At 37.9% G+C, this 15,526-nt stretch overlaps 2 protein-coding genes across 2 annotated transcripts in view; both read right to left on the bottom strand.

Moving 5' to 3' along the window:
• BIRC6_1 (Baculoviral IAP repeat-containing protein 6) overlaps positions 1-8,203 on the bottom strand; it is a gene marked incomplete at both ends in the record, with an annotated part of 80,954 nt that extends 72,751 nt beyond the window's left edge. The window contains 6 exons of the mRNA XM_051218379.1: positions 152-762; positions 3,086-3,158; positions 4,049-4,144; positions 5,908-5,957; positions 7,153-7,352; positions 8,127-8,203. Of these exons, the coding sequence (XP_051073062.1) occupies positions 152-762; positions 3,086-3,158; positions 4,049-4,144; positions 5,908-5,957; positions 7,153-7,352; positions 8,127-8,203 (1,107 nt within the window). The remainder of the gene's footprint in view (positions 1-151; positions 763-3,085; positions 3,159-4,048; positions 4,145-5,907; positions 5,958-7,152; positions 7,353-8,126) is intronic.
• Positions 8,204-8,345: 142 nt separating this feature from the next.
• BIRC6_2 (Baculoviral IAP repeat-containing protein 6) lies at positions 8,346-8,860 on the bottom strand (the record flags this gene model as incomplete). Its single annotated transcript, XM_051218380.1, has 3 exons — positions 8,346-8,351; positions 8,408-8,676; positions 8,710-8,860. The coding sequence occupies 3 exons, from the start codon at positions 8,858-8,860 to the stop codon at positions 8,346-8,348; spliced, it is 426 nt and encodes a 141-aa protein (XP_051073061.1).
• Between the last annotated feature and the right edge of the window lie 6,666 nt (positions 8,861-15,526).

Genomic DNA, 15,526 nt, shown 5'->3' with positions numbered 1-15,526 from the left:
TCAGTTAAATGAAAGAAGAATGGTCAGGAATGCTGGACATAAACATACTCACTGAGCACTGAAAGTGTTTCAGATAAAAACCGAAATTTCGACCATAAATTTAAACGTTTTTCAGAAAACAATAAATATATTTTACTGAAAAGTTGACTACCTTTGAATTGACTGATGATGTTGAAATATTATCTTTGGGCGCTGAATCAGTTATGATATTATTTATATGTACGCTACTTAACTTGTCAGAACTCTCCTCATCAAAGTCATCTTCATAATCATCATTATCAGTCTCGTTCTCATTATCATCAATATCTCCTAATTCTTCATATTCTATTGTATCGTCATCATTATTATTATGATCATAACCAATTGATGGAAGAAACTTGACAAGATCTATCGGTATTGAATGTATATTGAATTGATTAGGAAATATCGATTTAGAAGAAAATGGCGTTGTTGTTGTTGTTGAAGAGAAAGTAGAATCAGCTATCCACATAACTTGTTCACTGTTCAATGGAGTTAATTTAATAATGATAAGGCATAGTTGATATTTTTTAAAATTGTTATTTTTAACATTCTCAAATTTATTAGTTGTTGACATGGTATGCATACAATAGTGTAATTTATTATATACTGAATATGGTAAACAACAACCAAGAATTAAATGATGTATTTTAGGAAGTTGTGGAAGATTGATAAATTTCATGTTAGAAGAATTAGAAACTAGTAGACATCCACTATGTACTTGTAGTTGAGATTTAGTAATCACTAGTTTAGGTATAGAAAGAAGAAATTGTATTTACATGATATAAACAATGATATGATAATCAAATACAAAAAAATACTGTTTATTTCTCCTATACATATTTTTTTATTCATAAACATCACTTTGCCCCCAAATGCCCTGGTCTGGCCGAGAGTGAGGTGGGCCCTCCCTCCCTCTCGAAATGCTCTCACACGGCCACGCGTATACAGCCTCTGCCAGGGAAGTCTTACTCACCGCTTTCTTGTGGCATTACTGTTTTTTACGAAATTCAGAGGACAAAAAGCGAATGTCTGGCGCTTTAACCGGATTCCAAACCAATAGTGTACATGGGCTTCAGTATCCTGTGGGAACAAATGGCGTATGAACCAATTGTTGGTGACCGGCTTCCATGGGACTACATCTCCTCACAATGCGCCACTGCCTTGTGGGTTATACCTTTAGATCAAAGGCTCGGGGTATGGCCCCCTAAGAAAACCACCTGCTTCGGTCTGGGCACCCGGACAGTATCACAGCCCTCACACAAATCGAATGATTTATGTGGCGCATATCTATTTGGTGCCTTCTTGTACCAATATCTATGTGTTAAAATAAATAAATAATAAAATAAATAAACATCACTTCATTTACGAAGATGAAAAAATTTAAACCTAACAGTAAACTTTATAGGTACGCGAGTGACCTATAGAACTTATACCCTCTGGTTGCTTATTTGCTAAATAATATCCAGTGATGTTTACTTTGATAAACAATACTTTGTATTTAAGCATGTTATTTCCATGGAGAAAAAACTTATTTTATATGTTAGTTGTACAGTCTTTCGGCATTAGTTCATTCAGGATTTTAGTCAATAAGTGGATATTGTGAATATCTATCAATGGGACATATCGTACCAATGTACAACATCCACTGATCAATGAAATCTTTACAACAGATTTAAATTTGCAATTGATTGGTCACTACTCAACGGTTAAGTAATTAGTTAGAGATGGAAGATATGCAGTAATAACTCGAACGACAACTGTGACACTATATATGACAGTTCGATTCCCTCCTAACACCCCAGTTACTCCAAATAACCAATCTTGTTAGGAACAATTATTGGACAAGACCAAAGAAGACTGAATTTACATCCAGGTTAATTCAGTTATATATTAGTTGTGACTACTAATTACAGTTTTACGAACCCACAAAATACAAAACCATAGTAAAATAACCGCTAAGAAGAAAATTTACCCAGAATTAAATAGCAAAATACAACTGAAATACGCTGAAAGTTAATGAATAGAGTTCACGAAAATGTGTTGATTTGGGTGAGAAGAAATTAAGCTAAGTTGGTATCCAAAAATAAGGTTGACATTCTTTCTCGCATGTTGTATTAAGGGGTACAGGTACCTTAACATCTCCCTTAATCAATAGCCATTAGTTTTCAGGTCTACCTGGAGTTGTACCGCCTTCCTCCTGCATTGAACAGATCAGCTCCTGTCCATAAATCCAACCCTGGTGCTAAAACTGTTTCTCCAAGGGTTGGCAGACGGGCGGTGCACTAAAATGGCTCTGTCAATGGCAAGTTACCTCCACAAGCATGTACAGCCTTCTGCATGGCAGCCCGAATAGCTTAACGGTATCTTTTTTTATTTATTTTGTCTTAACACATTATGATTTCTATCAATCACATAACCTATGAAAGCGCGTATATGAAAAGTTTACGATCTATCGCTTTATAGCATGTGACAAATACAGTCTGATACTAACGTGTGTTTAATATAGAAGGTAAGTTATAATAAACAGGACTAGTATGACCTAAAATATATTTTGTTTGGATATTCTCGTTGATGTTTGGGACTGGAGTGTATGGTACTAGGTTTGACTCTCGGAGTGAACACAACTCTGGGATGCAGATACATTCAGCTGACAAGTCCCAACGAAACGGGCGTCCTGGATTTCACTGCTAGCCACCATCCATTTCTGCTTAATATTTTGTAACATATTTAAAATCTCACACCATCACCTACTTTCGATTATCTGACTGTAATTATCATACACTTGTGTTGTAACTAAACATTATCGCTAGCTTTCAATATTCAACATAAATACATTTTACGTGCTGAGCCATCAGTTTACTTTTCTTTATTCTTACCTCTTCCAAGCCATCCTGAACACAATACTCTTCACACTCCCTCGACAATTAACATGCCATCAAACTAGACATAGACCTAACTTAGACTAAACGTTACAATATAAATGCATTGAACACTTGTTTTTCTTACATTTTGCAAATATGAATGATTATTTTTAGTGGAAAAAAACGCAATACACCTAACTTACTTTCACTGGTAGTAGTAGTAGTAGTAACTATCGAAGCATTCAATACATCCACAAGATTGAATTCCAATGAACGCTGGGAGATTTTCAGAACAAAGGCATTGAAAATTTATGACATAAGATAACAGTGATAATAAGAATATAGACATGATAATAAATTATCATAGAAATATAGATGACTGACGAAACATTTCATTTGATTTACCATTAAGTATTATTATTGGCAATGGTTTAATTTGAGTAGTTTGATGAAATTCAGTAACCGATTGAACAAATTCGTGTACTTAATGGGTTTTTCAAGCTACACGTACATTGAATTTACTACTAAGTAGTGACCAGTGTGATATTTGTCCAATCTTAATAGTTGAGATCATGAGTCAATAATATCCACAAAACCCCTTCTGATATTTGTCCAATCCTTTAGTGCTGATGTTGTTCTATAGACACTTAAGCGGCTAGACATAGAGTGCACTATGTTGTCTCAGATTGTGAAGTTTAGTGGCACGAGTGTGAAACCCACAGAGAGAATTACTTTCATTGAGACTCCAGATACGCCTCGCTAAAGAGCCATGACTAGCAAGAAACATAGGTTTCTTGAAGACTACCTTCAACCACTTAACATTATAAGTCGCTTCTTTCGCATATGAGAGTCAGTCATACTAAACGACTTCCTAAAACTGAAATAGGAGGAGTAGAGTTCGAATCTATGCAACATAATTAAAAGTTGAATGTTTCGACGAATAAACTACTGCTACGTTGTAAATAATAGAATCCAATACATGCGTTCGAAAGAACATCAAACCAGCGCTTATAGAACACCCCAAATTGACAGTGACATTAATTCAGCCTCTATATGTTCACTTAATTTACTAATGAGTTCGACACAACCAAACTTTAATAAGAGGTGATTTTTTATTGTCCCATTTCGCGAACGCACTTGATGGTTTAGGAGATGAAATAGCTTACTCTGTTGAAGTACGACAGATCCCAAACAGTAATCCCACCATCGACTGTTGAAGTTGCGACAAAATCTTTTGATGTAGAAGCTGTAAGCACCATGATCTGAATTATTTAGAACGTAATAAAGAAAACATACAACTGACAAAAATAAAAATTTATTCGAAAAATTCTCTTTATTTAAACTTAAAAATAACTTCATCCCTACAAAAATGAACCAAAACCAAAACAAGAATCGCACATGAAAGTTACAAGCTGTAACCTTGCTGATGAGTACTAACTAGCACGAAGCCTCAGTTAACAGATTCAAACTGTCTTTAATTACTTCAAATAAAATAGTCATAACTACGATGTTGTTATATCATCACCATATTACAAACCGTTCAAAGTTATATTAGCGGCATATGTCATTTTGGACCATCTTTGGTGTTGCTCTGATGTTAGTTTAGCTGTAAAAGGTCTGCTGCACAACACATTCGTGAAAACAGTTCCACTATATGTTTGTGAAACCTGGCCTATCCATGGTAACAATGTGTGGCGACTTTGTGTTCAACCAAGAAAACCCTGCACTAGTAATACTGAGGTTTGGTGATGTGTATATATAGAGGCAGTGACAATAATTCAACCAGTCACCATTTTGAAAAGCTGACTTCGGTAGTGTAGTGATATTTTACAAAGATCATCCCCAAAACTTTCGCACTGCGATTCGATTCCCAACGCTGACAGTGGGTGAAAAATGCAAAGGTAGTTAGTTTACGAAATCGCATCGCAGTGGAAAACGAAGCTCCATAGGACTGGTTTCTACTGGTTCATCAGGACTCGTTGGATAAGGCTCCATAGATAATGGAACTCAGTGACTTGAGACGTTATCAGATACGAATCAAAATAGAAGCCAATGGTGATCTTGTTGGAGTCTTCAATAATACATCAAAACAGTAATAATATCATTTTAGTGTTTTTAAATAAACTGTATCTCTTAGTAAATATTATTTCTACTCATTATTTTAGTGATTATGTCACTTTCCTATCCTTTATTTTTGCACAATTTTATCGTTTCATTTATGATATATGCATTTTCCTTGCACGACTGCACTAGAATTTATGTACATTAAAACAATAAGTAAAATACAAAGTGATCTCCAGTCGTAAAACCGACAAATAATTCACAATTTACAGTTAACATCGATGGAATAACTATTTTTGAAAACAGTAATTATATCTTAAAATAATATACGATGCTATGAATGGAACACCTGAAAGTTTCTTACAACTGACTTACTAACTAATTTAAAAGTAAAGGTAAACAATCCTATAAATAAAAAGATTAAAGCTAAAACTGCCTAATATGTAGATAAAATTATTATTTAGTCAACTGGTTGACAAATACTGTAGTGAACAAGAACACGAGTGAGGACAATCGAATGTATTTGAACACGAAATTATAGAGTATCTCAATAAAATCTGAGAACAATACAGTAAATACTTAATTTGCAAAACATCAATCGATTGTCTCAGATTTCATTGTTCCTGCATTTTCATACCAACTGCTTTTCGTTTCCGTTCTTTCCTCCTGGATCTTTTGCTGAAATACATTCTATTCCTGACTATCGTTATATACTACTTATGTGTATATAAGTAGCGTACACCATACCACTACTTTTAGCCAATAGGTGAAATGTTTCAAAGCTCCTATGCTTACGTTATTTTCGATGCTTTCATAGCTTTTCTAATATCCGCATGTGAAATACTATTAAAAGCTCCGTAATATTCGTCTTGAAATAGTAAGGGAATCTCCACAAAAGTTTCAAGATGATGATGGTTAAAAAACAGGTAAGGACTAATGAAATTCATTGAAAATTTAAACTTACAGGATCATCGGATATTGAATGAGTTTGTGCTGTTTCTGTTGACCATGAAACTGAAAAACAAACCCAACTTACTTAGGTAACATATGCAATACCATTTGCAGGAATAAACAACGGTAACAATAGAATATACGTGATAAAACAATTATTCGAACTGATGATAGTCTGTACATTTTGTCTAGAACATGCGAAAAATTGTTATGGTTCACATAACAGTACCATGTAATCAGTAACGTTCTATTACATGTACATATGGTGCCAGACCGTATACTATGTTGCTGCTGAAAAAGTTAATCTTCTGAAAAGTGATGATTTAACAGAAAATTGTCAAATATCCTCACGTTAGAGAGAGCAAACATGAACAATGACTCAACTGAATTCCCGTGTCATACGAGATGTACAAGTAACCGCCAGGTGGAGTGCATACATGCAGCTATTTATCAGTCTACATGCAGTCAACAAAATTAGGAAAAAATTACCGAACTTGCTTTTTAATGATAGTGGGAGAACAAATTAAGTTTATATTCTACTATTTCCCTCAAGATAGTAGGACTCATGTTTACTATTATTTTGGCTTTTCATGAGTCTTTCGCAAACAAAGACACTGTTTAAACACCAGAACTTTTGGTTCATCCTCTGATTTTCGCGATAGGAGAATAGGATATCATTGAAAGCTGTGAAAGCACAGGAGTATGATAATTTCTCAACGAGAGTAGCTATTCCCTGCCCTCAGACAATTAAAGGACATTGAAGCCTGTTTCTGAGTATAAGATTCGAACTACTAGGTTTAAAACACCTATGGGGGCTAACTCCTCATCTCGCAAATAGTAGGTTCTAGAACGTCACAATAAGTATTGGTTTGGTTTTTCACACATTAAAATACCATAGAAAGAGAACCAGAGAAAACGACGATATTAAAACGAACAAGAAAGTGGATTGAGAAAATAAAAACAATACTTGAAGATATAAATGAAGAGTGGATAATACATGTGGAAGTCTAATAGACTGTTTCATCGGTTTGCACTTGGGGCGACACTACAATTTGTTCAACCAGATAGTATTACAGACACTTATGTAAAGAGTGACACTAACCTGCACTTGGTTACTGAACTGCCTTCATCAATTCAATAAACTAATTCCCTAAGGATTCCAACGTTTATGTTCAGACTGTATGCAATAGTATATTTATATAACGGTGAAAAAAATCGACTATTGACTAAGCCCCGCTATTCAAAATTAAATACTTACATGTACTAGGTATGCTTTTCGAATTTGGAGATGACACAAAGCTGCATTGAGGTGAATGTCTGATATGTTCGCTCCATGGCTCATCAGTTGGTTCCCAAGATGACAATCTAACTAAACATTCAAGACAAAATACAATGTCAAGTGGGAACTTAAATGGGAAGTAAAATCCAGCTTCAGACAAAGTGGAAGGCGTTGCCCATCTGAAAATAAAGTCCAACACAATTGGAATTACTATTGTACCTTTAATGCACTATTAATAAATGGATCTTTAGTTACAAAAACTATTCTCCTACTGACATTATACAAAACGAAGTGAAGTCCTCTTAAGTTAATGTACAGTCACTTGAGCAGAATCATCTTAAACCCTTTGAAACAAATACAACTAGTAAACTTCTTATTCTACATGAGCTGATAAGAAAATACCCACAGGGAGTTATTCTGAACCACCATGGCAGGCTTAACGTCAAGTTTAAGAAGCGGTTTTCTACAGACTTCAGGATGACAGAAAATCGGAATCATAACTCTAGTATTCGACTTCTGACAATACATTGTAGAAGCCCAGTGATTAAGGAAATCAGCTATTCAACAACAGGAGGCAGGGTTGAATGGCCTGTATACTTTCGTTTATGCATTAACGTAGCGTTACTAGCTCTTAACATTAGGACCGACTACACGAAATGGTACTTGGTAAGTCAGTTACACTGTTTTACGATATATACATCATACTCAACAAAGCTTTCTTTGTACTCAAATTTCAGTTCAGGTTGCATTTACGCATTTTTAGAATGGTCAAGACACAATACATAGCAAGTTAAGACGGACTAAAACAAGAGAATGCAGGTGTTGATATGGTTTGATTACTGCATTCACAACTATAATACCAAGATCGAGATTCTTAGATATAACATCACTTCAGTGTGAATTGACTGTATTATTAAACGAAAGGACGCCTTTTAAAAAAAGACCCAACTTACTGATAATCCATATGAGGCCAGTGAGTAAATGTAAGGCGTCTATGGGCTTCACTTTGCATAGTGAACGGTTCTCGCATAGCCGTAAAAATCAAAATACTGTCACTATCCGTTACAGCTCGTGTTAATCGATGCAGAATTGACTTCAACAGTGGGGTAGTCAGAAGCACGCCTTTGTTCGCACTACTGTGCTGTAGCTTGTCGAATAAACTATACAACATTTCATAACTACCATAAATGGTAAACGTTTTCCACTAAAACATAAAGTCATTAAACTGAAGTACCTTAGGATTAGGACAGTTATGAGTGTTTATAACCAAACTTCCATAATCAGTGTACAAACTTTCAACAGTGGAAAGAAATAGTTCTATAACAGAGCCCTGATTTGAGTAAAATTCAAGACTGATCTTATCAGTTTTATTTTGAATGCGTTTATCAAGAAAGCCATGAAGCAGGACAGATCCATTTGAGTGGGTTCTCGCGTTAATTTCGGTTTCTCTCGTAATCACTAAACGTTCATTTGAAGGAAAATAACCAAGGGATATACGTGAACCTAAAAATAAACATAATTCATATCCACACATACAATTATCAACCGAGCTAGTGACTAAATTTGTCTCTTTATCAAGAAAACCAGTCTGACCATTATAAACTCGCACTGTTCCGTCGGAACTAGCTAACATCGTAACCCCTAAGGGAGGGAAATAACAGGAAGACCAAGGCCAAAGCGATGACATGCCTGTGACCTTAAACTTGAAACCAGCGCCTTGAGAGGTCTCAGGATTTCCACCCAGTCTTAGTTGAGGGCATAGAACGGCGATCGACCGCTTTAGATTCTTCATATTCGTTGCGGTGAAGATCCAGTTTCTCTTAAAAATCGTCCGTCAATATGCTGATATCGTTTATTTGGATAATGAGTTACAATAACTGAGCACTAGATGAGAAAAACACAGTCCCGTTCCCACTTTGTTCAATCGCTGAATCCAAGCATCTTTTGAATATCCTCAAGAATGACTAGTATGCAGTGGTAAATAAGTCTCCAAAATAAGTAGTTCTGACAGTCTTCAACATCAATGCTGACTTCATTAGTGTTGTGGCGGTAAATAAATCCCCAAAATAAATAGCTCTGTACGTTTTCGACATTGGATGGTGACCATATGCTTTAGTGGACTCACCTAGCTAAAGGCGCTCGGTCATGCATTCGCACCAGATCAGGAGTGGGAATGCCGTGCTCAACAACCCCTGAAATCGCTAGCCAGATTAGATCAGTCCATCGTCGATATACTGATAGCTTATCAAATGTCTCTTCGAACCTCCTCGCTTCTGTCTTTTGATTTCACTTGGTGGGTAGGCTTCATATAGAAGGTGTTACTGGTTAAAGCGTTGTCAAACTCCGAATAGCTGTGGCATCTTCATTGGTGAGCCCGACGTGATCTAATACACCAAGTTGCAAACTGTGTGTCTACTCCCTTTCGGAATTTCATAACCCATTGCTTTATTTTAATTTTTATATATTGCAATATTTTTCGAGTTTTGGATATATATATATATATTTCTCGTTCATTCTCGTACTTGATATTTCGCCAAGACGGACCACACACCCAGGTACACAAGTTAAAGACTGTGTCCCCACCTTCCTTTCAACTAATGCTATTCTGGCCAGACAACATGGAAACCTGGTTCTGCTACGCACAAGCCGACGTTTACGAGCACGATGTGAACGACACACGTGCACGATTCCCCTCAGTAGTCAAGGCATTACCGTGAGAATTCAACAGGTACGTAACACCTAGCATGTTTACTCGTGATGTTTCTGAACCTTACGAAACACTGGAACGTTATATCCTTAAACGCGGAGACCTAACCGATCGACAATGGTTAGATCAACTCCTTGATAATATCGACCTGCGACACGGTTCTGCAACAGATATGTTGCTAGGATTGAGAGAGGTGATTGGCCAAGAGAACCTTCGATGATGGCCTATTCAGACAAATTTTCCTATCAAAACTTCCTCACCTGATGCAAGCTGTGCTTGTCTCGTTTCAAAAACGCCGTAGACGAGCTGGCTGCATCTGCCGACCGCATCTTAGAAATCACCAAATCTCGTCGAGATTTTTCAGTCAACGGAAAGCCTCGAACGACTAAGAATGACATTACAGAATTATGTCACACACACACGCTATCTTAGATCAAGTAATGTCAGTAAACGGTCACAAATCCCGCGCAGGAGCACTTCATGTAAGCGATATGTCTCTAGACCACGAGAGACGAATAACTCCTACTGGTGCTGGTATCATGACCAGTATGGAAAGTCTTCCAGAAATTGCAGAAAATCCTAAAATTTTCCGAACTCAAAATCCACCGACACGAAAAACAATTCGGGAAACTTCCCAGCTGGCACGCATTAACGGCAACCGTCGCCGGCAAACACAGCTGTCTGTTATACGTCACAGGTGTGATAACGAAAGTTCGCTACCTCGTCGATACTGACGCAGACGTTATCGTCCTTCCAGCAAATTCTAACGACCGACTCCACGAGTCGGTTTTAAACTTACAGGCAGCAAACTGAAAGCCGATCGCCACATATAGTAAAAGGTACGTTTATCTTAACATGGGTTTACGCAAAACCATTCACGGGATTTTTGTTGTTGCAGATGTTTCTAAACCAATCATTGGTATATACCTGCTACAACACCACAATCTACTCATCGATACGTGCAAACGGAGGCTAGTAGACAGAAACACTAATTTATCTGTTTGCGCAACTTCTTTTTCCGTTTGTAGATTATCTCCAGTCACCGTTAAGCACACGATAGACCCATTCTATCAATGAATATTCGATAAGCACCCTGAGATATACCAACCGCAATCAAAACTGACGTGTGTAACCAGCAATGTTATATATGGCATCACGACTACAGGACCACCTGTATTCTCGAAAGCGCGTCGACTGGCTCCCGTAAAGCTAAGGTTGGCCAAAAGCCAATCCGTCTACATGTTAGAGTGAGTAATCATTCGGCCGTCAAACAGCCCATGGGCATCTTTCTCGCACTTGATCGCTAAAACGGGCAGCAACGATTGGCGTCCAACTGGTGACTATCGGCGGTTGAATGCGAAAATCATTCCCGATCGTTACCCGTTGCCTCACATTCATGACTTGACAGCTACCTTGAAAGGTACAACTGTCTTTTCGAAAATCGACTTGGTTAAAGCATATAACCAAATCCCTATGGTTACCGACGACATTCTAAAACCGCTATCATAACTCCTTTCAGACTATGAATTTTTGCGGATCCTTTTCGGTCTATGAAACGCTGCTCAAACTTTCCAAAAGTTCATAGATGACGTTTTCGAGGTCTCAACTTCGTACATGCGTATGTTGATGACTGCTTGACAGCAAGTCTGGAAAGAGAATCGCATCTCAAGCATCTGGATCTTGTTTTCGATCGACTACAAAAACATGGCACTACTGTAAACATTCAGAAATGTCAAATCGGAACTGACTCCTTAGACTTCCTGGGACACACCATCGATGCGCAACGCATCCGACCTCTAAGAAGAAAAGTGGTGGCCATCCGAGACTACCCAGAACCGACCACCGTTAAGCAATTACGCACGTTTAACGGCCTTGTAAGTTTCTACAGGCGGTTGATACCGAAATGCGCGTCTCTTATGAAACTGCTAACGGACCAACTTCGTAGAAATGCGAAATCCATCAATTTAGACGATACTGCGCGAAAAGCATTCTCCACAGTTAAGGAACATATCACAAAGGCAACCATGCTCGCACATCAGGACACGCAAACACCCAGTAGACGCATCCGACTCAGCAATCGGAGGAGTCTTACGACAATGGGTTAACCACTCCTGGCAACCTTTGGCATTTTTCTCGAGACGGTTGCCAGACACTGAATCGAGGTACAGCACATTCGGTAGGGAACTCCTAGCTATGTATTTGGCTGAACGGCATTTTCAACACTCTATCGAAGGTCTTGAATTTACCCTTTTTATTGACCATAAACCGCTTACCTTCTCTTGAAGCTCTTCTTCAGAAATGCAGTCACCTCGTGAGTCTCGACAACTGGACTACATTTCCCAGCTTACTTCAGATATACAACACATTTCTGGCGCAATCAATGTGGTCGCAGACGCCTTTTCTTGGATCATGTCCTTGAACAGTTTCCACAGAATCGACCTTCTTAAACTCGCCTAGCTTCAAAAACAAGACGCTGATCTTCAGCACGAGTTATCCTCGACAACCCTTAAACTGCGCATTAAACTGATGGGAACAGGTAAGGAAAACATACTATGCGACACATTTACTGGTAGGGATCGCCCAACCGTATAGAAACGTTATCAATGCAACGTCTTCAATACGCTCCACAAACTTTCTCATCCAGGTGTTCGTGCAACCATCAAGCTCATAACAAAATAAAGACGTGAGGGAGTGGGCACGCTTCTGTGCAAGCTGCCGAAAATCTAAGGTTATTAGACACAATAAATGTCCCGTAGGCTCGATCAAGACTCCCGATGCTCGTTTCGACCATGTTCATCTGGATTTAGTAGGACCTTTACCAGATTCAAATGGACAATATTATGTACTAACTTACGTAGAACGCTTCACTGGATGGCCAGAAGCAGTACCTATCAAAGACATTGCTGTTTAAACAGTGGCCGGCGCCTTCGTCGAACGATGGGTAGCAAACTTCGGCTGCCCTTAAACTATCACAATTGACCGTGGATGCGAGTTCGAACTTGAAATTTTCCGTTGTCTGACCACACTATTAGGAATCACTCACTTTCGGACGACCGCCTACCACCCACAAGCAGACGAGTTGGTAGAACGCTTTCATAGACAACTTAAGGTTTCAGTATCAGCTGCAAACGTTTCATAGTGGAGTGACGCTCTTCCACTCGTCTTACTGATCTGTAACAGTATATAAATCCCCAAAATAAATAACTATGTAAGTAGTTTTCGAACTGAAAAATCATTTTCTAAAATAGCTTCTCCAGCCAAACGTATTTCATGGTCATATGAATCTCTCAAGGAATTACAACGAATTCATGCGCAGTGTGTTTGCTTCGAACAAAGGGGGAAGTAAAAGTTTCGAACTTAAGAACTTTCAATAACATTCGTCGGTCAAGTATATAATAAATCTTGATATTAAATGGTAATTGCTGTGTTCTAATAGGCCAAACTTCACAGGGTGATGCAGGCTAGTGAGAATGAGTGTACAAGCGTAATTCTACATGAAAATAATTGTACTTGAGCAATCCTTTCCCCAGAAGGTACAGTCACTCTTACAACGATAAACTTATAAGATAGATTAGGAACAGTAAGTTAGTAGATATTAGGAATATCCAATATGTACTGCACACAAAGTAAAGGCGTTCCTGTCAATCCAGGAATAGTGTTGTTGCCCAAATAATACAAAAGTGCTATTAGTTATGTAGATTTGGTTGAACCATTAACTGTTTAGCACAATGAACTTTTCCAACAGTTATGAACTGGAACATTTGGCCCCAAGCAGATAGACCGGTTGGTCTATTTAGAAAGACGTACGCCTGATATGGTAGCCACCGGAATTCAAAGCCATAAAACGTTCTGTAGGTTGTGTTTTCCAGAACGCATAAGTGAGACATTTAATTTGGTTTCAACGTCTACTACACTTATGCCTACTGTTACACTGTTCGTATCCATTGCTCTCTGAAGTCGGCCATATGCTGAAGCATAAATGGAGCTAATGGCAGCAATTAACGTACTGGCTACATTTCCCGCCCAGAGGATAGAATAAATGTGTCTGCAGCAAAATGGAAGCCATTTTTACTCACTGATACCACAGGAACCCCTTCTTGACTGAGAACTATTGCTAATGCTTGGATTGTGGGGTTGAAACTCGGTGAAGATGCGAAGAATTCTTCAAGCCATTGATAAAAGGAAACAGTTAGGAAGATGGCATGGTACCTGCCGGGAATCGCGCCACAATATTCTTCATGCATTCTGTACCTGAACTCAGATGATACTGGACATGGAGTCCACTTCGAAAAATCATTTGTCGATTTACAATATTTTTCAAGATTATTTGCTGTGTGACATAATTTCCATTTATTTCCAAACATCAGCATATGAGCCTCGACAAGGATTTTATTTCCAACACATAAAAGTACACTATGGAAATCTTTAAGGACAGATTTACGTAACAAAGGACGAATAACAACAAGATCATTTAAACAAAATAAGCTATCAGTGGTAGTGGATAACTCGTTATGCTTTGAAAACCAGACAAGTGGTATCTGACAATCAACCTAAAATAATGCCTTCTGGAAGATAACTGAGGTTACCAGAACACCTAAACGATTACTGCATGTAAGACGCAACACAACACTTCGTTTCGTCTCGATTTCGTTGTGTCAATAAACAAACTAATTACAATATCCTCATATACATATCTTTATTCAAAAAAGACGGAACGTTTCGTTGCTAATATGCTTACTTATATATATCTGCTACTATATTTGTGAAAAACCCAAAACAGTCATTCTGCTAAAGTCGTTTCTACTCTAACTCATTTTTACGAAACGCATGTATATGTGTTCATTTTTCTTTTTTCCAGTACACAGGTACGAGTGTAGTTAGGCACGCAATTGCATATCCTTCTTTCGATTTCCAGGACGGCTGAAAAAGATGAAAAAACCGCAGGGTTAACGATGAACCAAAATTTTCATCGTGCCTGTTTTTCATTACTATCTTGTACCACACGGCCCCTTACGGTAAGAAAAACGACCAGAATCTGTTAAACATAACAAGCTATCGGAAGAGTATTTACCAACGACAAACTCATTGAGTTTAATCTTCTGACTGACCAAGTTTTAGGATCATCACTACCCCACTAGCTGATGGAGTGATCTGTAGCATTAAAGAAATAGCTCTGTAGGTCTTCGCGATTTGCTGCTGACTTAATTTGTTTTAATTAATTCACCTGGCTGAAGGCGTTGGGTTTAGCATTCGCATCAGATCACAAGCGGGTACGCAGCGCACCACTTCTCATACAACCATTAGCCAGTCTATCAAATGCACCTGCGAATCAATTTGCTTCCGACTTCTGGTCTCATTGAGTTGGGATGTTTTGATTACGAAAGATGTTACTGGTCAAGGTATTGTCAAATGCCAGATACTTGTGGTATATTTAGTTCCATGATGACTGTGAACTACAGAGAATACAATATTTATAACGTTCTGTCATATAGCTTCAACCATCTTATACCACATGCTCGACAATTCACACTGGATTTACTTTTGCCTACTATTTATTTATGCAAGTAGCAGTTCGAATCAACGATGATACTAAATGTGTATTTTCTAAAGATTGAGGAGATGTTCAAGATTAAAATTATGAGGGCA

This window comes from Schistosoma haematobium, chromosome 1 (genome assembly GCF_000699445.3).
Source record: "Schistosoma haematobium chromosome 1, whole genome shotgun sequence".
NCBI classification, from domain to species: Eukaryota; Metazoa; Platyhelminthes; class Trematoda; order Strigeidida; family Schistosomatidae; genus Schistosoma; species Schistosoma haematobium.
The sequence above is the reverse complement of the archived record's forward strand: the minus strand, read 5'-3'. Positions and strand labels throughout refer to the sequence as shown.